At 45.3% G+C, this 24,627-nt stretch overlaps 1 protein-coding gene across 1 annotated transcript; it reads left to right on the top strand.

Moving 5' to 3' along the window:
- Positions 1-365: 365 nt before the first annotated feature.
- LOC308364470 (H-2 class II histocompatibility antigen, A-R alpha chain-like) lies at positions 366-3,106 on the top strand (the record flags this gene model as incomplete). The annotated part of the gene is made up of 5 exons (XM_080837604.1): positions 366-369; positions 1,461-1,721; positions 1,925-2,206; positions 2,585-2,704; positions 3,084-3,106. The coding sequence occupies 5 exons, from the start codon at positions 366-368 to the stop codon at positions 3,104-3,106; spliced, it is 690 nt and encodes a 229-aa protein (XP_080693730.1).
- Positions 3,107-24,627: the final 21,521 nt, after the last annotated feature.

The raw sequence follows: 24,627 nt of genomic DNA, 5'->3' as shown, positions 1-24,627 counted from the left end.
GTGCAACAGACCAATCAAGAAAATAAGAAGATACAGTGTCATATGTTTCCAGGCAAACTGCTATATCAAATAAGTTAAATGGCAGAGCAATGTACCAATCACAAGTGCTGTCTTCAGTTGATGAACAAAGATAAGGCAGCACTAGAAAACACAGTGTCTTTACAAGTTCATGACATCAAATACAATTCATTAAATATACTCAAATCCAACCTGTTGTCCCTAGATATGCCTCTGGATCTTACCCAGATACTAATGACTGTTAATTAACCTGGCCTTCCTATTGGATATTTCTGTTCAGCCACAACTTATTGAAAGAGGTGGAAAACATTTCTGCGCTGCAGTTGGTTTTCCTGTAGTCCGAGTACATGGGTCAGCAGCACACATTGGTATATCAATCAGCGCATTTGAAATATGAAGATTGCTGTCATCTGTTTTTGGATAACATGTGTCAAGGGCACAGGAATTCAATGTAAGTAGTGACACCCTTAAAACATTACCCTAAAAGTTATTGTTGACATGATAAGGCAATGTGTAGTCCAGCAGTCATTATTACATTTTTTTTTTTTAAAACATTCATTGGAACATTCTGAGGAGCCGTAAAATAAACACAATTATTATATATGTTACAAAACAATGTCTGGACTTTACATTATCCCTTACATAATTGTCACATCAAAACATCTTCTGAAGTTCGCGTGCAATGAGGATCTGAAGAGAGAAGTTGTTTTTCATTCTGTTTGATTGTTTTTGATAAACCATTATTCTGGGTAATTCTGGTCAAATCTGAACTATCCACCAAACTGGGTTCTTATAGAGGTCCAGCAGATGAATTGACCATTAAATTAATAGCAATAAACAGTTTTTACAATAGCCTATTCCCACAATCATGGAATGAGTTTAAAGGCTCAGTATATTACCATTAGTTGTTATTAAACCACAAAGTATTTTTGATGATTAAATTAAAGTGAACAAAAGGCAGAAAGGAATACAACATGGACTCCTTTAAGAATATGACGTGGTTTTACACATTCTGAGATGTAGAACTACTGACGGAGTAGGCCATTTGAACTGAGGCCTAAGGAGGCCTATTGTATTTCGATAGGCAAATACTTAAACCTGAAACCGGCATTTAAAGGTAATGCCATGGCCTATACTTTCAATTCAATTCAATTTTATTTGTATAGCGCCATAACAATACAATTGCCTCTCGGCGCTTAACAGAGCCCAGAGCCTGAACCCCCTTAGTGCATGCACAACGGCAACAGGGGCAAGGAAAAACTCCCTGTTGGGCAGGAAGAAACCTTAAGCAGAACCACGGCACATAAGGGGGGACCCATCTGCTTGAGGTCGGCCGGGTGGAGACAGGAAGGTGGGACGGGGGGAAGGGGGGAAATACTGTAGCTCTATTGCCCGCATGCACACAGATAATGTATACACTGTGTTTTTCTTTTGTGCTCCAGTTGTGTATCAAGATGCCGTCAACGACATATACTGTGACAAAAACCAGGAATACTTTTCAGCAGATCTTGATGGGAATCAGGTATTGTATGTGGACTTTGAGAACAAGACAGTCGTCATCACAATACCAAGTGTTGTAGACCCCATATCCTGGGATAAATTATATGGACTGATATATTCATACGCTTACAATGAAATGAAGGAATTTCAGGATGCCATGGAATACATTGCAGGACAACTTGGTTATCCTCCAGAGGCAAAAGGTAAAATGCAGCTTTTTAAAAATAAGTTTTACTTTGAATTGAAAAGTTAGTACTCTTAACACTGCAGTGAGTATCGTTAACTTTTGACATGTTTCTAATGCCGATTGATATTGTTTTTTTTTATTTTTTTTTTAACAAGGCCAAAGTGAATGTTAAATTGTGTTATTTTTTAAGAATAAAGTGAAATAACTGTTTAATTGCAGAACCCCCGGTAAGTGTCATGTATGTCCGTGATGAGGTGCGTTTGAGTTCTGAGAACACCCTCATCTGCTACGTCACTGGGTTCTACCCTCCTCGACTCACGGTGAAGTGGACCAGGAACAACAACAACGTGACACAGGAAGTGAGCTCAAGCCAAATCCACATAAACAACGACGGCACATTCAACCAGTTCTCCACCCTGAAGTTCACCCCTCAGGAGGGGGATATCTACACCTGCACTGTGGAGCACTCGGCACTGGAGGGGCCCTTGACAAGATACTGGGGTGAGACGCTACAGCAAATAAACTGTGTGACTTATTCCCCATTAACCTGGATATATTATATACAACAAAAGGCTTTGCAATCAGTTATGAGCCTCTCAGTTCTAAAAGTGCTTAAACAATTAATCTAGGACAAGTAATCAAGTATTGAAGGTCTTCAAATCTGCAATACCGGTGTAACTATCATACACATATCGTGTGTGTGTGTGTGTGTGTGTGAGTGTGTGTGTGTGTGTGTGTGTGTGTGTGTGTGTGTGTGTGTGTGTGTGTGTGTGTGTGTGTGTGTGTGTGTGTGTGTGTGTGTGTGTGTGTGTGTGTGTGTGTGTGTGTGTGTGTGTGTGTGTGTGTGTGTGTGTGTGTGTGTGTGTGTGTCTTCCTCAGATGTTGAGGTGTCAGAGCCCAGTCTTGGTCCCTCAGTGTTCTGTGGAGTGGGTCTGACTCTGGGAATACTGGGAGCGGCTACCGGAATGTTCTTCTTCGTCAAGGGAAAAGAGAATGCAGGTATGAGAACAGAGCAGACATTACATGACAGTTCATTTATTTGCTGTTGTATAAATTAAACCAGCAATTTTGTTGTGTCCCAGGAATTAGTATTTTTTTTTTTAACATGGCATACTTTAAACAAACTCTGACCATGGAATTACATTTAAATATAGAAATATTTATATAAAATTCATATTTTTAAACCAGAGCTTTTCATTTAGGTGCATGCATCCTCCAACATGGGCACTGTTCATGATTGTTCATGATTGTTTTTTTAAGACGTTACACGTATTATGTTAAGCCTGCTACAGTGTGTAGGTTCTAGTGGTGTTTAGTAGTAGAATAAATATGTTTTGTAATAACTTCCTGTATCTATGAATTGTTGTGTTTTCGTTAGAACGAGCCCTTCAGTCTACATAGGGAGTAGGTCATCTCCCACGGAGTCCACCATGATGCATCGCCATCTTTCTACAGTAGCCCAGAACGGACAAACCAAGACACTGGCTTTAAATTAAATTAAAGTTCCTTTTTAACGTTGAGTTTCCCATTGCTATTTTCTTGTTTTGTGTTCCCTTTTTCACTTGTTTCCAAATTGTACACCAGATTTGGTATCAATATTTATAGCTTTAATGGATACTGTTCCCTTTGTACCTGTACCCTATTTTATAGCAATGCTTCTCTCCAAGAGTGAAGCAATAATATCAGATGAAGTTGTTTGGAAAGACAAATAAAGCTACTGAGCGTTCATCCATCAGAGTAGAAGCAGAGACAGCTGTCTTCACTTTAGCTGACATTGAAAGAGTTGAATCTTAGCCCTTTCTGTGAACCAATGCAACCAGTTCTTCAAATAAAAACAAGAGTCACTTTTGAAACTTAAAGGGTTAGTGGAATCTTTCACAGTACACAGTTCAACACCTTTCTTCAGTCTAAACCAATTAAAAAGGAGTAGGTTTTGAGGTGTTTTGACTTGCTACTGCAATGAGCTTACTACCCATTTATCAGTAATCCTATCCAGTGTGAATGCAATTTATGGATGAAGTAAAACTCCTAACACTTCACCAGCCATAGCAGCCTCTAGTGGAAACAGCATGGCATGAAAAAAACAAACAACAACCCAGTAATGTTCCATGGTTTAATCATCGTTCTTCTGAACAGTCACATGCAAAGCCACTTGCTTCCTCGTAACATCACAGTTCCTCTTCTGACTGACATGGTGCTGGATCAGATACTATTGATGTTAACCTAGCCAAAAACACCAGACTCACCGGTTTATAAGCCCACTATGAGTTCACTGATGGGTTATTTGACACTGACCAAAATACGAATTTATGACAGCATCAGTAACTAGGAAAATACTTGTGGAGGGAAGAGAAGCGGGAGACCATTGCTGATACTGGCTATCATCTTTAATTCTGTGCTTCATAATAGTGTCCGTCTGTCTCAGTCAGAGCTCACAGTCCTCTGATACCCCTTTTCCACCAGAAGGGAACGGGTTCAGTTCTGCTTTGTGTCTTCACAAAGATGCTCTCTGCTAACTTGCTATGAACAGTTCCTTGAAGTATTATTGCTTACAGTAGTAACCTAGTATTTTTTATTATTCTTTTTTTATGCTTTTATTTCCAACTTTTACTGTTTTTATGCCTTACTGTTCTCATGCTTTTATTTCCTATAATTTACTGTTTTTATGACTATGTACTGACCTTTTGCTTTTATTTATGTGAAGCACATTGAATTACCACGGAGTATGAATTGTGCTATACTCAAGGCGCAAACACAGACAGAACATGTCTGTATGAACATAACAAAATAATCTGAGGTTCTTTTCTTAATTGAGACATTAAACTGCGGTATGTGCACTGCTGCCCCTGTCTTACCCGTACCTGGATCTTTTGACCCATCTGTAAATACTTGAATTGATCCGTTATACCTGGTACTAATATACTCTTGTATCATATAATTCATCCCATCAAATTCAATACCTTTCTTTGCCTTCTTTGTCATTTCAATGTCCACAGTAGGCATGGGGAAAAGCCAAGGAGGGGTTGCTGGTAGTGGTACTGAACAACTGTGTGTCAAATTGGATAACCAGAGCCATCTCCTACCCATCCAAAACTATTAACCTTTGTGCGCCCATGTTCCCAGCATGACTTTAAAACTGATTTGGTTAGGTGAGCCTGTGTGTGTCCTTGCAGATTAGTCCAGTATACCATAGATAACTGCAAACGTCTCAAGGACAATGGCATCTCTCCTACCTCCACCTGAAGAGCTGAAACTGGTGAGGTCTTAAAAGCCCTCCAACACAGCCGGATAGCCTGTGCCTGTATTATATCGTACTTGGACAGTTGTGACTTGGCAGCTGAACTATACGCGATACATGCATAGTCTAAAGTTGCTCTTACTATGGCAGTGTAAATTTGCATAAGGGAATTCATACTGGCTCCCCAGCCACTCCAAGCTAAGCACCTCATAATATGTATTGCCTTTTTGCATTTCATCACACCTCTCTGGATATGTTCACCGAAGGTCATTTTACTATCCATCCAGACTCCCAGAAACCGAATAACTTGGACTTGCTTTACCCTTTGTCCATAGAGTGCAATTTGTATGTCTGGATTTTTCCGCTTCTTAGTAAAACATATCACTCTTCATAATTTTGGACCACCATGTTCTTAAGAGCCCGCCTGGATGGCAGAGTGTAGGTTGGATCCAGCAAAGCCACAAGGTTCTTAAAGCCACTGTCATCCACAATGGAAAAAGGCTGCAGGTCTTTCACCACCATATTAACCAGAGCCTCATCCAATTCTTGCTTACGCTCAACTAAAACATATAAATAAAGACATACATAATAAATAGTCATGGACTTATATAATATAGCAATAGAGTGTGTCTAATAATAAAACATATACCTTACCATGACTTGTGTTCCCCTGATTAACAGAAGCTCTATGCTTTGCTGTAAAATGCCTATTCATGGATGAAGTATTTCCATGGTACTTCAATTCAGGCCAAACGCCGCACCTGCAGAGATATTTTTAATCAATATTACTTGTAAAGATAAAAAGCATTTAGTCTTCAAAGCTAGCTGAATGACTGCACTTATCATAGGCCTATAATTAGTAAGTTAGATAGACAGATAGATAGACAGATAGACAGATACCTTTTAGGACTAGCCTGCTGATACAGTCTACTTTCCCTATAGCCTAAATATTTAACAGCAGGCGCACCTTATCATGATCGATCAGAATAAAGTGTTCCCACATGTCACAACGGCCTCTCATCCTTGGTGCTTCCATAATTATGCTTTATCAACAAGAACGCAATGACTGACACACTATGAGATGGCCACTACGAACCAAACGCAATGTTTTGCGCTGAAGTTTTTTAACATGAAAATTCTCCCTGGATGGGAGTGCACCGTTCCTGGAGGTACTGCAATACCAGGTCGATGCGTGGAGTGGACGGAGCAAGCCCCTATTCCATCTCCCAGTTCCAAAAATCTATTTAATAAATGGTCCCCGGGTAGGGGACGTATCAGATATTAAACTGACAAGAACAGATTTTTTTTCCTTTTAAATTGTTTTTATTACAAAATTCCACACTTTACACTTACATCACACTTCACCCACAACCCTTCACCAAAAACTCCAACCAAACCTGCACCATTTTTATGCATACATCATCAAACATGTCCTACATCAAACACCACAGACAAAACCCTTCACAAAGCCCCAATGCCCAAACAAAGTAGGAGACAACGAGTGAACACTGAGACCCTTCAAGAAAACTAAAACCCCACACAACCCAACAACACTTTTCCAAATCCCCACATGTGCTCTTGCTAGCTGGCTAGTTAGCCAATTCGCCAAACCCATTATCAAACAGCCTTCCATCAAAACACAAAAACACCCGTTTTACATTTCATACACTTTATCCCCCACCCGCCACATCAACACAAACACCCCAACCCCTATATTCAAAACCAGAGAACAAACGAACTCACACACAACCAAAAAAAAAACACATTTCCAAAATCCCCCATGTGCAATTGCTAACTGGCCAATTAGCCAATTAGCACCCCATTACCACACACTTCAGACAAAAAACCCAACATGTGCTTGTGCGGCTAACTAGCCTACGTGCTAGTCAGCCTCACCCACCCTTCACCCAACCCCACACCCTTTACAAACATTTTCCACCCAAAACTTCAGTGGCTGCCCCACATAGGAAATCACCACCCTGTCCGGGCCAATGTTCACCGTGTTAGGAAGGTGCACAACCCCACCCGGTACCTTCGGGTCCTCCCTCAGCCGCACTGTGTTACTGTATTTACACGTCCAAAAACCCCCAACGTCCAGCAGCTCTGTCCCCCCCAGCACCTCCTCACATCTACTCTTCAGGTACCACTCGATGTGTACCCGGTCCAAGAAAGGGTCGTAAACTCTCACCACCACCGGAAAAGGCCTCCTCTTTTAGAGGGGGGTTAGGAGAAGCCCCGGCAGTGCCCCTTCCTCCCTTTTCCTCCTCCACCGCTCGACGAAAACATCCACCAGCGCCTGGCTCCTGAACGTGACCTCAAAAGCGAGGGGGCTCCCAGTTGATCCCACTGCCAGCACTTCCTCCGGTGTCTGCTCCATCACTTCCCTCAAGATCCTCGTAACAAACATGTCCCTGTTAAATCCATCACGTAAATATTTTTCTGCCTCCTCCTCCACCTCGATCCTCACCGACCATTTCAAGGGCGCTGCTCCGGCCGCTGCACGTCCACCTCCCGCCATCGTTTTGGTTGATCCTAGAAAAAACCCTTGATCTTAGCCAAAAGGCCGAGAAGCGATAACCCACAACTAAACCTGGCGCGGGCGTGCATTCTGGGCCGCGAGAGGCTCAGCCGCGGTGGCCCTGGAGAGGGGAAACCGGGGAGACGCCAGAGTAACAGAGATCAACTAGCCAGAGTAACAGAGATCAACTAGAAGAGATCAACTAACAGAGATCAACTAACAGAGATCAACTAGCCAGAGGAGCAGAGAGGAGAACAGGTCAGACTACAAACTTGACTTTAGACAGGTAGGTGATGCCTCGCCGAAGCAGAGCTTCCAAAAATACCGTAAACTCGGGCGTGTTCCCCTCCACGGAAATCTTTAGTAAAAGGCGAAAGATTTGTACGAGTTGAAGAGAAACCCAAGCGTGCCTTCCTCACGGTGTGTCTGTCTGTCTGTCGCAGGCACTGTAACTGCGTACGTAGGCGTGGCTTCTGGACACTCAACTATCAAACAAGCAATCAAACAATCAGTTGCAATCTTGTTTAAAAAAAATAAAATAATGGATTTATGTATGGATTTGTGGCTTTCATTATTTATTTATTTATTCATTAGAAAGGAGGGGAAACTCACTAGAGGACTGCAGACTGGACACAGCAGACGTGGAAAAGTTCTCTGCTGCTGCTCCTGGAAGACAGAGCGCTCCTTGGGCAGCAGCTGCATCATGGGGAATCATCCTGTTTTTTTTAAAGAAAGGAGTGCACCGTTCCCAGTGGCACGGCAATACCGGGTCGATGCGTGGAGCGGACGGAACAACCCCCTCTTCCGACTCCCTGTTCAAAAAATCCATTTAATATATAGTCCTCGGGTAGAGGACGTATCAGATATTAAACTGATAAGAACAGATTTTTTTCGTTTGAAAAAAATTGTATTTGTCACAGTGTTTCAGATCATTTCAGATTTACAAATGGTTTTTCATTTCATTTCATTTAGATTGTACACATTCATTTTCCTTTTTTTCCACAGTAAGTTGTTTTTCCATTCCATTTTTCACACGTTTTTCTTTCTTCACACATTATTTCACACCCATTTTTGAAAGTCCTTTTTTTGAAATAAATAAATAAATCATGGGCCGTGCATGTTGGTGTGTGTGCGAGTCCATTTTTGTGTAATCAGTGAATGTATTAAAAACAAAACCAATAAATAAATACATTAATGAAATAAAACAATTTAAAAGTCACCTCATGCAGGACCCACCCTCCATTACGCAGCAAGGTTGCCGCTTCAGACGGCCCAGCGGAGACCCTCACCCTACGCTCGCTGCTCCATCCCTCTTTGGTGCTTTATCACTTGGCGGGGGGGCGTCGGCGGGAATCAGGGGGCGTGGTGGCCTGGACCCCCCTGCGTGGGACCCCGACCCCCGGTTTTCCGCACCCGGACCGTGTGCAGATGGCGTTCTGCGGCATGCCCCGGGAGTGCATCACGGCCCTGACCGGCAGGATCTCATGGGCCGCCATCCACGACAGATCCTTCTGTTTGTTCTGGAGGACGGGGTGGGCCACGTTCCTCCAAACCCGTTTGGCCTCACATGTCGTGAGACCAGGAACGGGGCTCACCTTCTCCCGGTCCTGCACAAGAGAGACAAGTGATTTTGCATTAGTTAAAACTGTGACAGTTTGCCCCTCCAGATCATACTGTTTTAAAAACTTTTTGATAAAAAGATACTGGGGGGGGGGCAGGGGGGCAGGTTAAAAGAAACTGGACAACATAAACTTGGCTTGGAGACTTTCAACTTCCTTAGGTACGACCCCATCCAGAATCTGGCTAGGGCCGATGTTTTACTGTCTCTGGATGGGGCCGTTGCGTACTAGATGTGGAGGGCGGTGTACATTGCTCCTAAAAACAGGTGGGGGTCTGGGAGTCCCTTCCCGCCGTTCCTGCCGGGACGCTTCTTGACAGTATCACGTTTCAGCCTCTCCCACTTGGACCCCCACAGAAAATAAAACACCGCCTCTCCAAACCTAAAAGGAAAAAATGTCAACTGCCGAAGTCCCCAGAACCCAAGTCTTTTTCTAAATGTCCCTAACTTTTCAGTCCAGTTCCCCCGTCCCCCTCCCTCCTCGTCAAATTTGATGCCTAAAATCTTGATGTCTTTAGCTTTAAAATCCAGATTTAGTCCAGTCGGGACGTCACCCCATGGTCCAAAGAGCTGGGCCCCGGACTTTAAGTCTAAATTTAGGACTATCAACCGAATGTGTCTGTCTCTCGCAAAAACAGATGGCGTCACGTAACAGCACTAGGCTGTCCGTGATCCGTGGTTGCTCTCTCCTTGGACCCATGAGAACTCTGTAGGAGAAGGTACATCCTGCATTGCCTGTTCAGATGACGTCCAAAGGCCTGCCTGGTACACTGCCTTCCGAACATGTTGCAGAAGTGCATCCTGAAATTATGTAAAAAGTAAGATTTAGTTTATGGTTATAGCTATTGAGAACAATCGCTATCGATAATGAAGTGTTTAACTCCTTCCAGTCTTTTATAAATTAAAATGCTTGGTTTACTTTACCGATCAACTACCGTTAACACTCTGTTTTATCTGCATCAGAGGAATATGGTCCAAGTCTCTGTTGCGCTTTGAGAACAGCATCATACGCGTCTCATTAACAGAGATCAGGGGACTTGATTGGTCATACATTATGACCGTGAATCTCTCCAGCATCTGAAATATCTCAGGAAGACACTCAGATGCTGAAAGGGATGAGCTGCAATGTGCTCCAAGGCAGGTGTTACTTGACTTAAATGCCATGCTCGCCATGCCGTCATTTTCCCGATGCCACAGAACTGCGAAGTACAGTCACACCCAGTGAATGCGTGGAAGACTGGTAGGGCTCGTAACTTTGACTCTCCAAGAGTAAAACAGATTGTGTTAATGTCGATACGTGAATAGTGGCATCCCATGCCAAACGCCACCAAGGCTGGATGAACCATTAGGGCAACTGGGCACTTGCCCAGGGGAACATGACATTTAAGGGGCCCTGGACAACGTCAACTAAAATGTTATATCACGTTATAAACGCAGTCCTTACTCTCCTTAATGTGAGCACTTTATTGCAACTCGTTTGATCAAAATATTATGTTAAATCCAGGGCTGTTTTTGAGGGTAAACGCTCATAAACACCGTTTACGCACCTCTGAATAGCGTTTACGCATCTCAAAGTGGCGTTTTGCATCTCAAAGTTCCCTGCGCCTTGTATTCTGCCGTTGGAATAATCAGAAATAAATTTGGTGTCATTTTAAATCACCTTAGACTAAGTTTCATATTGTTGAACATATAAACCCTGTAGTCTGAATCATTTTTATCTGCGCTGTATTATACACGTTGGGGATTAGCCTGTCTGCCTACCGTTCGGGATGGATTCATTAGCCATGCATATCAGCCGATTTTTGAAGAGACCATCGAGTGCTTTCACTCACACAGTTGCCCGCAAAAGGCCTCAAGTACAGTTGGACTGAGGAAGATCAACTCACATTTTTAAACGTTGCTTTGGTTCGCACAACATCGCATTAAGACAGGGGCAAACACTTTTGATAACGTGCTTTCAAATACGATGATGCAGGTAACAAGCCAGCCTTCCCGGTTCCATCTATATAGGCGGGCACAGGCAGGGACAGAGATTAAAAAAAAATGCTCGAAATGATTGTAATCATGCAGAAAATACATTTATAGAACAGATCAGTAGAAAAATATTAATATTTTTTTGTTTTTTACTTTGTTGTTTACTTTCATGATGACAGATGAGGTGCTCTCGCATAGAAACGTGAGCGGGGAGCTGTTGCTTCACTGAATAGGGCTATATGCTTAATCAATACGTTATTTGAAGTCGTGAAAGGTAGAGTAGCCTGTAAGCTAAATACACTGGAAACATATATTACTTGAAAAGTCAGTTCTCAATGTCAAAAAAAAACATGCTGTGAAGGCTATTTATGTTGTTATTGTACCACAGGAACGTCGTTCCGCAATCTAGGATGAGCTTGAGCATGGTATTTTTGTCTGTTTATTTTAATTTCGCTACTTTGCTTAAACCAATACATATAAAACAAAAAATAGAAAACACACACATGCATGAATAACAGTTTTATTACTTATTTGGTGAGCATTTCTAGGCAAAAAAAAAACAGTTCCACAGGTAACGCATATCTTGATATCGGTCAAAACTCCAAATCTCCTTAAAACGAAAAAACAAGCAGTTTCACTTGGACACCCCTTCTAATATCATTTGGTAGGGTAAAAGCTAACTGTGTGCCAAATTTCATGCTTTTATCACCCCGGTCACGGTCGCGTTGTTTAGCCTCCTGACTATAATTAGAGAGGTGATCCCTTTGATTGCAGGGAGTTCCAACCTATCAGGAACTCCCTTGTTGCCCCGCCTAGGGAGGTTATAAATACGCCTACTTTTGTTTCCCCTTCACTTTTAATTCTCTTCTGAGGAAGTCACAACTTGGTGAAATGTAGGAGCTCCACTTTTAAGGTGTGATCAGTTTGGGCGGCTCTCTGTTATAGGAAGTGTGTGTGTGTGTGTGTGGTGCTTTGCACTTTTGAACGTGTTTGTGCATTGTAGCTGCTCAAAAAGAGCAGAGTGCATCCCATTTAGGAGGGTTAAAAAACTTTTAGCACATTTTACAAAAAGGTATTTTGCGGGGTGCTTACAAAAAACCAAAAAGCCCCCTTACCAAAAAACAGCTATCTTATTGGAGGGTCTGCTCCCTGTAGCTCTCCGCTACCTCTCTTTCTTGTAATAGGGAGCAGTTTAGTCTTCACAGCCCTCCCCATAAGGTCGGAGAAAAAAGAAAAGAAAGGAGTGCACCGTACCAAGTGGCACTGATATACCGGGTTGATGCGTGGAGGAGACAAAGCAAGCCCGACTCCCTGTTCCAAAAATCCATTTATTATATAGTCCTCGGGCAGTGATGGGCAGTAGCTAAACTACATTTGTCAGTAGCTTGGCAGTAACGTCACTATTTAGTTAGTTTTTGTTTTCCTTCACTTTTAATTCTCTTCTGAGGAAGTCACGACTTGATGAAACGTTAGGAGCTCCACTTTTAAGGTGTGATCAGTTTGGGCGGCTCTCTCTTATAGGAAGTGTGTGTGTGGTGCTTTGCACTTTTGAACGTGTTTGTGCAAGATTGTAGCTGCTCAAAAAGAGCAGAGTGCCTCCCAGTTGGGAGGGTTTAAAACCTTTTTGCACATTTTACAAAAAGTTATTTTAAGGGAGGGGTGCTTATAAAAAACAAAAAGCCCCCTTACCATAAAACAGCTATCTTATTGAAGGAAGGGGAATTCACCCAACCAACTTACAATACTCCCAACAAAAAAACACGACTTTTTTTAGCCAAACAAAACGAAAAGGTTTGTCACAGCATTTTCGCTGGTTCCCGATAAGGGACGGTGATTTGATTTTTAATAAGACAGGTGATCCCTTTTAGTGAGGATATAAATACCTCCTACTTTTTCTTGGCAAAACAGTAGGAGCTCCACTTTTAACACTTTTGACGTGGTTAAATTGTTTAGTCCCACTGATTTTTCTAGAAAAGAGATTGGATTCAGTCCCTTTTATTTTATTCTTGTTTTTGAAAAAAAAAAAAATGACTCACCCCTTAAAACGAAGCTTGTTTGCACACATTCCTGCACAATTAAACATCTCTAAAATGGTGAAGTCCTTTCTTAAAACATCTTGACTGTTTATTTTATTATCTTAAAAAACCCAACACCTCATCCATCACTTCAAAATCCACCTCCTTTTTCCTTAAATAATTCTTGATAAAAGCCCTCTACTATTTTTTTAAATCCCTTCATTTTTTGTTTCCACCCTCCCGTCTTTTCCCCCCTCCCTTGGCTAATATATATATATTTTTAGTACCTTGTGCATTAACTTCAATCTCTTTTTCGCAACAGTGTTTAAAAAAAAAGCTTTACTTTTTTTTTACCTCTTTCATTTTGTAACTGAAATGAAATCCATTTTTTAAAAGATTAAAATACCTCTGTAGTCTTTTCTACAGCCCCAGAGCGAACACTTATCGCTTTGCTTAGGTGCCCATTAACAATTATTCTGCTGCTAATTTCATGATAGAGCAGTCCCACCCACTTAACAAACCTCCCTGGGAAATCCATCTTTTGCAGTACCTGAAACAGGTACTGGTGCGAGACCCGATCAAAAGCTTTCTCAAAGTCTAAATTTAGAACTAAAAGCCTAATATTTCTGTCTCTTGCAAAACAGATGGCGTCTCGGACCAGCACTAGGGTGTCCGTGATCTTCCTTCCCGGGACGGCGCAGGTTTGATCCGGGTGGATCACGTCCTCTAAAACAGTCGACATGCGTGTAGCTAAAAGTTTGCTAAAAAGTTTACAGTCTGTGTTTAAAAGCGTGATCGGTCTCCAGTTTTTTAAGTCCGTCCGGTCACCTTTCTTGTGTAATAAACAAACTGTCCCTAATCTAAAACTGTCTGGGAATCGGTCAAGTCTTTCAAATTCATTAAAAACAGTCAACAGGTGTTAAAAATGTCGTAAAAGGTTCTATAAAACTCCACGGGGAGTACTATCCCTAAGAACAGTTTTTTTTTTCTTTTCAGAAATGTATTGAAAAAAATTGGTCTCCTTCCAAACACCTTATTACAACACCAACTCATCCACAGAAACACCCAAACCCAAATTCTTCAAACCCAGAAACCAAAAAGAACTCACACACAGCCAAAAACACTTTTCCAAATCCCCACATGTGCTCGTGCTAGCTGGCTAGTTAGCCAACTAGCAAACCCCATTACCAAACACACTTCCATCAAAAGAACAAAGAAACACCCATTTTACATTCCATACATTTTATCCCCAAACCCCATTACCAAACACACTTCAAACAAAAGAACAAAGGAAACCCCACATGTGCTCGTAAGGCTAACTAACACTTTCAAACAAACCCGGCGACAAAAAAACTTCCCACCACCCCCAATAGTCTCTCAGGGGTCGTACCAGCACATGAGGTCCTCTCTAATACACACCCCAATTTCCCCCAGCGGGTCGTTGGGGTCATAGTTTGGGTCCGTCACAGCCAGTGGCTCTGGGGCCTTCAGCTCCATTCCTGCCGCCCCAGGTTCAGGCAGCACACACTCCTCCGGCTTCCCCTCCTCCTTACTGGGGACCGCCACGCTCACCTCAGGGGGTGTCAGTCAGAGCGACACTATCCCTACTCTAAAACTGTCAGGTAGTCTTTCAAAAAGGTTTTAAAAAGCTCCAGGGGAAGCCCATCCTCGCCTGGGGCGTTCCCCTGTTTAAAACCTTTAAGATATGTCTGTGTTTCTGAAATGTTGAAATCTTGTTCTAAAACCCCGGAGTTACCGTTTAAAACTCTATCTCAAGAATTTGAAGCCCGCTGACGTGTAGTCCAGGACACACCTGATGGCGATCAGTTGGATCCCGAAGTGGTCCCTCAGGATCCTCCTGACCACCCATCGGCGGTCCAGCCTCGCCTTCGCCCTTCGCCTCACTTCCTCCGGCGCCTCGGTGTCCAGGATAATCCGGACCGTACGGTCCATGCCCGGCTCGGGCCTTGGCCCATCCTTTCCGAAACTCCACCTCGTTTCGCTCATCGCACTTCTCACCCAGATCACGACACCGTATGCTGTTCAGAACAGATTTTTTCTTTCGAAAATGTTTATTGTCACGTATGCGTTCATTTCATTTAATTTACAATTGGTTTTTCCAGTTCATTTCATTTACATTGTATACATTCATTTTTCACAGTAAGTTGTTTTTCCATTTCATTTTTCTTTCTTCACACATTTTTTCACACCCATTTTTTGAAAGTCCTTTTTTGAAATAAATAAATAAATCATGGGTCGTGCGTGTTTGTGTGTGTGTAAGTCCATTTGTATATCAGTGAATGTTTTAAAACAAAACCAATAAATAAATACATTAATGAAATAAAACACAAATTTAAAAATCTCCTCATGCAGGACCTTGGGTGAGCCGCTTCCCTTCTGGCTCCACCCCGCCCTCCATCACGCAGCAAGGTTGCCGCTTCAGACGGTCCAGCGGAGACCCTCACCCTACGCCCGCTGCTCCATCCCTCTTTGGTGTTTCGTCACTTTGCGGGGGGGCGTCGGCGGGAATCAGCGACCGTGGTGGCTCGGACCCCCCTGCGTGGGACCCCGACCCCCTCCGATTGGCGGTGCGCGGTGCCTCCTGCCGCGCAGATGTCACCAGCCGCTCGAGCGCGTGGAGGGGCACCGTCCCCACCAGCAGGTTTCTGGAGGTCCACAATGCGGCCTTCACCCTGTTTAGGGTGAGCCAGAGCGCAGCAAAATCCGCAGCTGGGAGCCTCTGCAGCCTCTGACCCACCCCATGTACCGCTGCCCCAGGGGGTGGACCTCCCCCGCCGGCAGGCTCGGGCTTGTCAGGGGGCCGGTCACGGCCCACAGGTCCTCTGCCACACTGCACTCCCAGAACACATGCCTCACGGTCTCCGGTTTTCCGCACCCGGACCGTGGGCAGATGGGGTACTTCACGTCCTTGACCGGTAGGATCTCATGGGCCGCCATCCACGACAGATCCTTCTGTTTGTTCTGGAGGGCGGGGTGGGCCACGTTCCTCCAAACCTGTTGGGCCTCACGTGTTGTGAGGCCAGGAACGGGGCTCACCTTCTCCCGGTCCTGCACAAGGGAGACAAGCAGCCTACCATTAGTTAAAACCTTCAAATTTTCCTTTACCAAACAATGCGTTTCTAAAAACTTTTTAATAAAAACATAACTTTGGGGTAGGGTAAAAGAGACTGGGTTCCTCAGATCTGGTTTTAAAATCTTCAACTTTCGAAGATACGACCCCATCCAAAATCTCGCCATGGCCGCTGTTTTGCTGGTTGTGGATGGGGTCGTTGCATAGCTGATGTGGAGGGCGGTATATTTGCTTCCTAAAAACAGGTGGGGGTCTGGGAGGCCCTTCTCGCCGTTCTCGGGTCTCTTCTTCACGGTTTCCCGGCGGAGTCTCTCCCACTTGGACCCCCACACGAAATAAAATACCGCCCTCTCCAGACCTAAAAGGAAAAAACGAGGGGGACTAAAAACAGAACACAAGAGTAAAAGCAAGGGTAAAACAACAGCTTTAATAATTAAAACTTTGCCCTCAATTGTCATTTGTCTTAGTCCCCAAAATCCCAGTCTCTGTCTAACTTTCCCTAGCATGTCCGTCCAGTTACCCCGTCCACCACCCTCATTGTCAAATTTCAAACCTAAAATCTTGATGTCAGTGATTTTAAAAGCTACCTCCAAATTTGGTCTTATGTCACCCCACGGTCCAAAGAGCTGGGCCTCGGACTTGCTCCTGTTGAGCTTAGCGCCCGAGGCCCTTCCGTACCAGTCAGTCAAGTCAAGTGCTCTTTGGACCGATAAAAAGTCACAACATAAAAGGGTCACGTCGTCCATGTAAAGGGTACAAGTCGCTGTCAGTCCACCTGGCAAGTCCAGTCCTTTGATCCATTTATCCCTTCTCAAAATCTGCGCCAACGGTTCAATGCATGCAATGAACAGGAGTGGAGATAACGGACACCCCTGGCGGACGCCAGAGCGAACACTTATCGCTTTGGTAAGGTGCCCATTAACAATTATTCTGCTGCTGATGTCCTGATATAGCAGTCCCACCCACTTAACAAACCTCCCTGGGAAACCCATCTTTTGCAGTACCTGAAACAGGTACTGGTGCGAGACCCGATCAAAAGCTTTCTCAAAATCTAAATTTAGAACTAAAAGCCGAATATTTCTGTCTCTCGCAAAACAGATGGCGTCTCGGACCAGCACTAGGGTGTCCGTGATCTTCCTTCCCGGGACGGCGCAGGTTTGATCCGGGTGGATCACGTCCTCTAAAACAGTCGACATGCGTGAAGCTAAAAGTTTACAATCTGTGTTTAAAAGCGTGATCGGTCTCCAGTTTGCTAAGTCTGTCCGGTCACCTTTCTTAAACAACAAGCAAACTGTCCCTAATCTAAAGCTGTAGGGTAGTCGGTCGAGTCTTTCAAATTCATTAAAAAGAGTTAAAAGGTCTGTGTTTAAAATGTCATAAAAGGTTCTATAATACTCCACGGGGAGGCCATCCTCTCCCGGGGCTTTCCCTTGTTTAAAACCTTTTAAAACATTAGACAATTCTAAAAAGGTAAAGTCCTTTGTTAAAATGTCATGACTGTCTATAGTTTTGTCTAAAAAACTCAACACCTCTTCTTTTTCTTTAAAATGCACTTTCTTTTCTTTAAATAATTCTTGATAAAAGCCTTCTACAATGTTTAAAATCCCTTCATTCTTCGTTTCAACCCTCCCATCTTCTTGCAGTTTAACCATCCCCCCTCCCCTGGCTAATATCTTTTTAAAAAAGTACCGTGTGCATTTTTCACCTTCCTCAATTTCTCTCTCCCGGCTTTGTTTTAAAAAAGCTTTGCTTTGTTCTTCTTTAAAACTGGCAATTTCTTTTTTAATATCTTTTATTTCGTTAGAAAAATCCAAACCATTTTTTAAAAGGTTAAAATATCTCTGTAAACGTTTCTGCAGCCCCATCATGCGCCTCCTTTCTTTTTCTTTTTTCTTTTTGCCTACGTTCCTAAAAAAAGTCTTGGTCCGTCCCTTCACCATCTCCCACCACTGTGCTCGTGTTTCGTAGCAGTCTTGGAGGGTCTGCCAGAGGCCGTACTGCTCCCTGTAGCTCTCCGCTACCTCCCGATCTTGTAGTAGGGATCAGTTTAGCCTCCAGAGCCCTCCCCCTATCGTCACATCAGTGGGGAAAGACAGGGTGCAGGAGAGAAGGGTGTGGTCAGAAAAGTACAGGGGGGTTAATGTAGCATCAGTCGGTGCACAGTCTCTTGTAAAAAATATAGTCAATTCGGGAGGCTCTGGTACCATCACCACTAAACCAGGTGAAGCCCTCCTCCCTGGGATGCATTTTTCTGTAGCAGTCTTCTAATTTAAAATCCCTGACTAAGCCCTGCAGCACAACTGATGTTTTATCTAATTTAAAATCCTCCCCTACATTCTTTCTATCTTTTTTACCTAAAACACAGTTAAAATCCCCTCCAAGTACTAGGGGAGCCCTCCCTAGCATGTGGGGCTGCAGGTCTTCTAAAAGTGTTAAAATCCCTTCCTAAAAAAGTCAAATGTGCTAAAAGTGCCCGCCCTTCCCTCACCACTGTGCTGCCCTTCACCAAGATGTGAGGGTTTTTAATTAAAATGGCAACACCGTCGGCTCGGCTGTAGTGCGAGCCGCTCCAGAGAGAGGGACCGGCAGCCCAACGCTGCTCCCAATCTCTGTAAGTTTTTAAAAACGGCAAGGCACACTCTTGTAATAAAAACATATCAGACTTTATGTTATTTAAAAGGGATAAGACACTCTGTGCTCTAATGGGCGTTCTCACACTTCTAACATTGATTGATGAGATTGTGAGGGCCATGAGCAGTTATGGTTTTAAAACACACACATTTTTAAAAGAACACAATACATTTTACAGAGGTACATTTAAAACTAAAGAGATCACAAGATCTCCTGTGACACCTGCTCCTCCTTGACCACCACTGGTCTAGGGTCTGGAGGTTTGCAGGTGTCTCCTGCCTCAGCCCTCACAGAGATAATCTCTTGCGAGGGCTTTTGAGGCGTTGATACTCTTAGCGCGTCAGAAAGCGAAAAGGACTCCTCAAAGGGTGGAGCTTCATCGACTACCAGACGGCTCGAGTCTTCCACTGAGGAACTACTCGGCCGCTGCTGTCGATGCCTCTTCTCCTGCCCAGGGGCAGGAGGAGACTCCAAGGGCCTTTTCGATGACTGCGCATTTGGGAGTGAGAGGGACTCTTCACTCCCGCTGGAGGCCCCCCCAAAGAGGTCCACAGTAGTCATAGAGGGAGCAGACTCAGATGACTCCTCCCCCACCGACTCCTCCTCCTCCACCAACTCCTCCTCCTCCTCCACCTCTTCCACCTGGTCCGCCTCCTCCTGTACTACTGCTTCGGGGGTGGCCTCCAGGACCTGCTGTGACTCTGCCCTGATGCTAGCTCCGCCCCCAACCTCTTGGCCAGACCCCGAGGCCGACTGGAGGTTTTCACCTCCCTCCAAAACCTCAGGGTCCGCCTCCACCACCACTTCCTTCTCCTTCTCTTGTTCTGGGCCATGTGGCCCGTCGGCCATTTTGGTGACCTCCGGGCCTTGCGGCTCGGCGGCCATTTCAGTGGCCTCCGGACCATGCGGCCCAGGTGGCTTTTTGGTGGTTTTCATCTTGTTGGCATAGCTATCAGGGCAGTCTCTGAAAAGATGGTCATACTTTCCACAGAGGTTGCACTGTCTGCCATTGGGACACTGGTCATAAGCGTGCCCAATTAGTCTACATTTTCCACATACGACTTCCTTACATGCTTGGGCTAGGTGCCCATCTTTGCCACACTTGCGGCAAAGTTTGGGCATTCCTTGATAAAAGATGTAGCCCCTATTTTGGCCCAACACTATCATTGACGGAATATGTCTCAGGCCAAGGTAACTGCTCGGGTCTTCCCATTGTTTAATGGGAACTCGCCACGAGCAGTTCCATATGCCGTCCTCATCATAAACCTTGATAGGTTGTGACCGCACGGTGCAATATCTAGCCAGCCATGTAGCAATGTCATCTCCAGTCACTGTTTCATTGAACATACTGACAATCACCACTTTTTGTGAATTGTCCGTAAGCTTTTCCACAGTGAACATGGAAAACTGGCTCCTAGCCTCTTCAAAGTTAGCCCAAAACTGTGTCAAATGTATAGCCGAGCGGAAGCTAACATCGAATCCCTTGTTATAGGGCAGAGTCACCAAACAATTCAGGTCAGTAGGTTTAAAATGGAGGGCTCCCTGGATTAGCCTCCTGGAGAAGTCCAAACGTGACATCCCCAGGAGCTTGCCCTCCACCTCCTTAAAAACGAAGCGCACACTGTGGTGCCTCTGGCAGCCGACATGGTGGAGACACCACCAGTGAGGCTAACTGCTAAAACAACTAAAAACTAGCCAATAAATAACTAAAACAATAAATAGATAAATACTAAAACACACTAAAACTTTAAAAACCAGACAAAGAAGAATAAAAATTGCGCTTACCTGCTGGGTCGTAGATGGTCTTTCGACGAGATGAGCCCCAATGCTCGAGGACCAAGGCCAACTGCCTAGGACCCGATCCCGGTCAGCTAGGACAAGTTCAATATACTCAGAGTGCTTAGGATCAGTATCACAAGGATAAGGATCTAGGGACACTCTGAGCGATCGAATCTTAGCCAAAAGGCCGAGAAGCGATAACCCACAACTGCACCTGGCGCGGGGGGGCGTTCTGGGCCACGAGAGGCTCAGCCGTGGGGGCCCTGGAAAGGGGCTACTTACTGGGGAGACTCCAGAGTAACAGGGATCAACCAGCCAGAGTAACAGAGATCAACTAGGCAGAGGAACAGAGATCAACCAGGAGAGATCAACTAGAAGAGATCAACTAGCCAGAGGAGAACAGGACAGACTAAAAAACTTGACTTTAGACAGGTAGGTGATGCTCCGCCGAAGCAGAGCTTCCAAAAATACCGTAAACTCGGGGGTGTTCCCCTCCACGGAAATCTTTAGTAAAAGGCGAAAGATTTGTACGAGTTGAAGAGAAACCCGAGCGTGCCTTCCACACGGCCTCTGGCCCGGGGGCTCGTAAGGCGCCGGGCGCGGCCCTCACGGTGTGTCTGTCTGTTGCAGGCACTGGAACTGCGTAGACGTGGCTTCTGGACACTCAACTATCAAACGAGCAAACACACACACACACACACACACACACACACACACAATCAATCAATCAGTCAGTCAGTCAGTCAGTCAGTCAATCAATCAATCAATCAATCAGTTGCAATCTTGTTTTTGAAAAAAAAAAAAAAAAAAAAACAGGATTTATCTATGGATTTATGTCTTTCATTATTTATTTATTTATTTATTAGAAAGGAGGGGAAACTCACTAGAGGACTGCAGACTGGACACAGGCGTGGAAAAGTTCTCGGCTACTGCTCCTGGAAGACAGAGCGCTCCTTGGGCAGCAGGCAGCTGCACTGCATCATGGGTAATCATCCTGTTTTTAGACAAAGAAAGGAGTGCACCGTTCCCAGTGGCACTGCAATACCGGGTCGATGCGTGGAGCGGACGGAGCAAGCCCCTCTTCCGACTCCCTGTTCAAAAAATCCATTTAATATATAGTCCTCGGGTAGAGGACGTATCAGATATTAAACTGATAAGAACAGATTTTTTCTTTCGAAAAAAATGTATTGTCACTTTCCGTTACAGTTTCATTTCGTTTTTCATTTTACATTTTTTCACTTCTTCATTTTCACAGTTTTACAGTTTTACAGTTTTACATTTCACAGATTTTCACCACATTTTTTAAACACATTATAAATAAATACATTACACAATTTTTGTTTTAAAACCGGTGGTGTGTGTGTATGTAAAAGAGTCTTTGTCTGTGTCTGTAAAATCCATGGGGTATGTAAAAATCCTAGAAAAAACCTGTAATCAAAATTTAAAAATCTCTCCATGCAGGACCGGGGTTCGCCACATCCAGGGTAGCGTCGCCCCCACCCCCCATCACAGCAGCAGGGCCGCCGCTTCTTGCGGCCCAGCGGAGACGAAACACCCCAAGCCCGCAGCTCCAGCCCTCTTGTGGTCTTCGACACTTGTCGGGGGGGCATCCGGCGGGAATCAGGAGCCGTGGTGGCCGAGACCCTCCTGCGTGAAGCCCCGACCCCCTCCGAATGGCCATGCTCGCCGCCTCCTGCTGTGCAGATGTTTCCAGCCGCCAAGGCACGAGGAGGGGCAGCGTCGCACGCCTCCACCATCAGGTCCTGGAGGTCCGCAGTGCGGTACTCACACTGGTCAGAGTGAGCCAGAGCGCATGGACATCTGCGGCTGGTAGACCCTCCAGCCTCTGACTCACCCCATGTACCGCTGCCCGATACAACAGTGGGCGGACCTCCCCCACCGATGGATTCGGGCTTGCCAGGGGGCCGGTCGTGGCCCACGGGTCCCCTGCCACGCTGCGCTTCCCGGCACACGTGCCCCACTGGCTCTGGTCTGCCGCACCCAGGCCGTGGACTGCACACGCTCTTTCTTGTGCTCCGGGAGCGCATCACAGCTCCTGACCGGTGAAGTCTCATGGGCTGCCTTCCACGACGGACTCCTCTGTCTGGTCCAGAGGGCAGGGGCTCCCTTCCTCCCAGTCCTGCACAGAAGAGACACACACAAATTAAAACAGTGACAACCCGCCCATCCAGACTCCTCTGGACAGGCAGGTTAAAAACACACTTTATTTTAAAACTGGGTTTAAAATACTTCAGGGGGAGGGCAGCAGATTTATCTCCGCGGACCAGGTGGGGGTCTGGGAGGCTCTGCTCCTGGGGTGGCCTCTCCCACTTGGGCCCCCACCTGGCATGGTCCGCCGCCCTCTCTGCACCTGAAATTCGCCATAAAAGGGGACTAAAACCAACACATGTTAATAACAATCCAGGTAAAAATTCTATTTTAAAAAATAAAACCTTACCTGTAATTGCTAAAACTCCCCTCAAACCCAGTTTAAAACATTTCAGAGTGCATTTAAAACAGTGTGACATCAGATGTCTATTGAAATCTGCTCTTCCTTTATCCCCATTGAACGGGGATCAGGGGGATGGCAGATAACCCCCGCCTCAGTCACCACAGAGCTAGGCTCTTGCGGCTCCTTCGGCGAGGATGTTCTGAGCGCTTCGTTTAAAAAGAAGTCGTTTGGTGGAGTTGTGCTGGGCGGCCACAGACGGTTCAGGTCCGCCGAGTCTCCCGACTCGGAGCTACCTGACCGCTGTTTCGCCCTGCACTTCTTCCCCACCATTTCTGGCGGGGGAGACTCCCGACTTCTCTTTCCCACCTGCGCACATGGGAGTGAGCCAACTAACTCACTCCCGGTGGAGGCCACACTCACCTCCAAGTCAATATGGAGTGAGGCCACTGTGTCCCCACTCCCTTCGCTAGCTTGTTCCTCGGGGGGCGTGGCCTCCATCCCTTCCTCGCTGCTCTGTGACTCCGCCCCTACATTAGCTCTGCACTCCACCTCGTTTGCCACCTCCAAGGCTCCGCCCGCCGCTTCCTGGCCCTCCCCTTCCTGGTCCGCCCCTGGGGTTTTGGCGGGAAACTCCTGCCCAGCCCCAGGGTCCGCCTCCTTCTCCCTTTCCGATTCCTTTGTCTGAGGGCCATGCGGCCGGGCGTCCATTTTGCTAGCCTTTAGCTTGTTGGCAAAAGATTTCGGGCAATCTCTGAAGAGATGGTCTGATCCACTACAGAGGTTACACTTTCTGCCATTGGGACACTCACTGAAAGTGTGCCCGATTTCTCTACACTTCCCACACACTACTTTTGTACATGCTTCTACTAGGTGCCCAAGCTCTCCACACCTGCGGCACAGCTTGGGCATACCATTGTAATGAATGTAGCCTCGGTTTTCGCCCAACACTATCATTGAAGGTATATGTCTCAGGCCGTGGATCCCGCGTGGATCTTCCCATTGTTTAATGGGAACTCTCCACGCGCAGTTCCACACGCCATCCTCATCTACCTGCTTAACAGGTGGGCCCCGAACCTGGCAATACTGTCTCAGCCATGTACAAATATCTTCACCGCTCACCATTTCATTGAACATACGGACAACCACCCATTTCTGGGAGTTGTCCGTAAGTTTCTCCACTTTAAACAGTTTAAACATAGGCTGATCCTTCTTCAAAGCAAAAGCTGTCCAAAAGTCTGCTAGCAGGGAAGCCGTGCAGAAGCTAACGTCAAAACCCTTTCCTTGAGGCAGAGTCACAATGCAATTCAACGATTCCGGGCTAAAACCGAGGGTTTTTTGGAGTAGCTTTCTGGAGAAGTCCAACCGGGACAACTCCAGTAGCACACCCTCCACCTCGGTGAATAAAAACCGCACGCTGTGGTGCCTCCGCATGCCGGCATGGGGAGCCGCCATGCTGGAGACACCAGCAGCTATGCTACAGCTAAAACTCTAAAACTAGCACCAAATAAATAGCTAAAACAATTAATACAATAAATACTTAAAAAACCTAAAACCACTAAAAACCAGACAATGAGAATAAAAGTTGCTCTTACCTTACTGTGACCGA

Source organism: Sprattus sprattus (genome assembly GCF_963457725.1).
Source record: "Sprattus sprattus genome assembly, chromosome: 4".
Taxonomy (NCBI): Eukaryota; Metazoa; Chordata; class Actinopteri; order Clupeiformes; family Clupeidae; genus Sprattus; species Sprattus sprattus.
This window is presented reverse-complemented; position numbering and strand designations above follow the sequence as displayed.